The sequence below is a fragment of the Entamoeba dispar genome, genomic scaffold (assembly GCF_000209125.1).
Source record: "Entamoeba dispar SAW760 scf_1105229463493 genomic scaffold, whole genome shotgun sequence".
Lineage (NCBI taxonomy): Eukaryota > Evosea > Mastigamoebida > Endamoebidae > Entamoeba > Entamoeba dispar.
The window spans coordinates 1-1039 of record NW_001855720.1 but is presented as its reverse complement, the minus strand read 5'-3'; the positions used below and the strand labels follow the sequence as shown (position 1 = coordinate 1039).

Genomic DNA, 1039 nt, shown 5'->3' with positions numbered 1-1039 from the left:
TTGTCTTGGATAGACAATTTTATTTATTATTGGAATCTTTCTTAGATTAAATTTATTTTGTTTTTTATTTTAATGTCATTATCGGGAAATATCCATAATAATTAGTAATATTCCCATAGTAACAATATTTTGTTATATAAAACAAGAAAAAGAAAAAAAGAAAAAAGGGTTTAAAAAAAAAAGAAAGAACAAAAATTTGATTATCATATTGTATGACCGAAGTTGAAGTTGTCAAATTGGAAAATACACCAGAAATGGTTCAGGCATTAAACCAAATGTGTAAAGAAATAGTTACTGAAGACGGCAAAACACCTGAAGAATTTGAAAAAAATTTACGATTAACAAATGAAGATGTTACTGAAGTACAAAATATCGATAATGACTATGAACGTGAGTTAGTTTTTTATCAACAAGCAATTAAATCAGTTATACAAGCAAGAAAGTATTTCAATGCTAATAATTATCCACATAAACGACCAGTTGATTATTATGCAGAAATGCTTAAATCAGATGCACACATGGAACGAATAAGACCTGAGTTAATGAAAATTCAAAAGAAAATTGAAGCAGTAGAACAACGAAAGAAGAACCTTGAAATGCAAAAAGAAGAAAATAAAATGAAAAAACAAAAAAGAAGAGAAGACGCTATTCAACGACTTAAAGCTAAAAAAGAAAAGAAGAAAGCACGTTTCAGAGATAAGGCACTTGCTAAACAAGGAAGATTTAATAAATTGGATGATAAAAAAATTACTAATGGTAAAGTTATGTTTGGAAAGAAGAAAACAGAAATGAGAAAACAAAAAGGTGGTAATCATAAGAAAGGAGGTAAGAGATAAGTGATTGATATTGATTTTTTTTTGTTTTTCTATTCTAATTAATTTACATTAAACAAACAATCTTCTTCATTATACCTTAGTTATAATTTATTTAATTTGTAACTTGCTTAATAATTATTTATTTTAGTTGTGTGATTTCTAAAATACACTAGTACAGTTTTATTCTTTGTCAATACTTTATATAAACTGGTATCATAAAAATG

General features: G+C 25.6%; 1 protein-coding gene across 1 annotated transcript, besides 3 other annotated features; it reads left to right on the top strand.

The window, feature by feature from the left end:
• Positions 1-45: 45 nt before the first annotated feature.
• Positions 46-74: a sequence feature (AT_rich).
• Positions 75-138: 64 nt separating this feature from the next.
• Positions 139-195: a microsatellite.
• Positions 196-212: 17 nt separating this feature from the next.
• On the top strand, positions 213-836 carry EDI_086630 (uncharacterized protein; the record flags this gene model as incomplete). The annotated part of the gene is made up of 1 exon (XM_001741026.1): positions 213-836. The coding sequence occupies one exon, from the start codon at positions 213-215 to the stop codon at positions 834-836; it is 624 nt and encodes a 207-aa protein (XP_001741078.1).
• Positions 553-643: a microsatellite.
• Positions 837-1039: the final 203 nt, after the last annotated feature.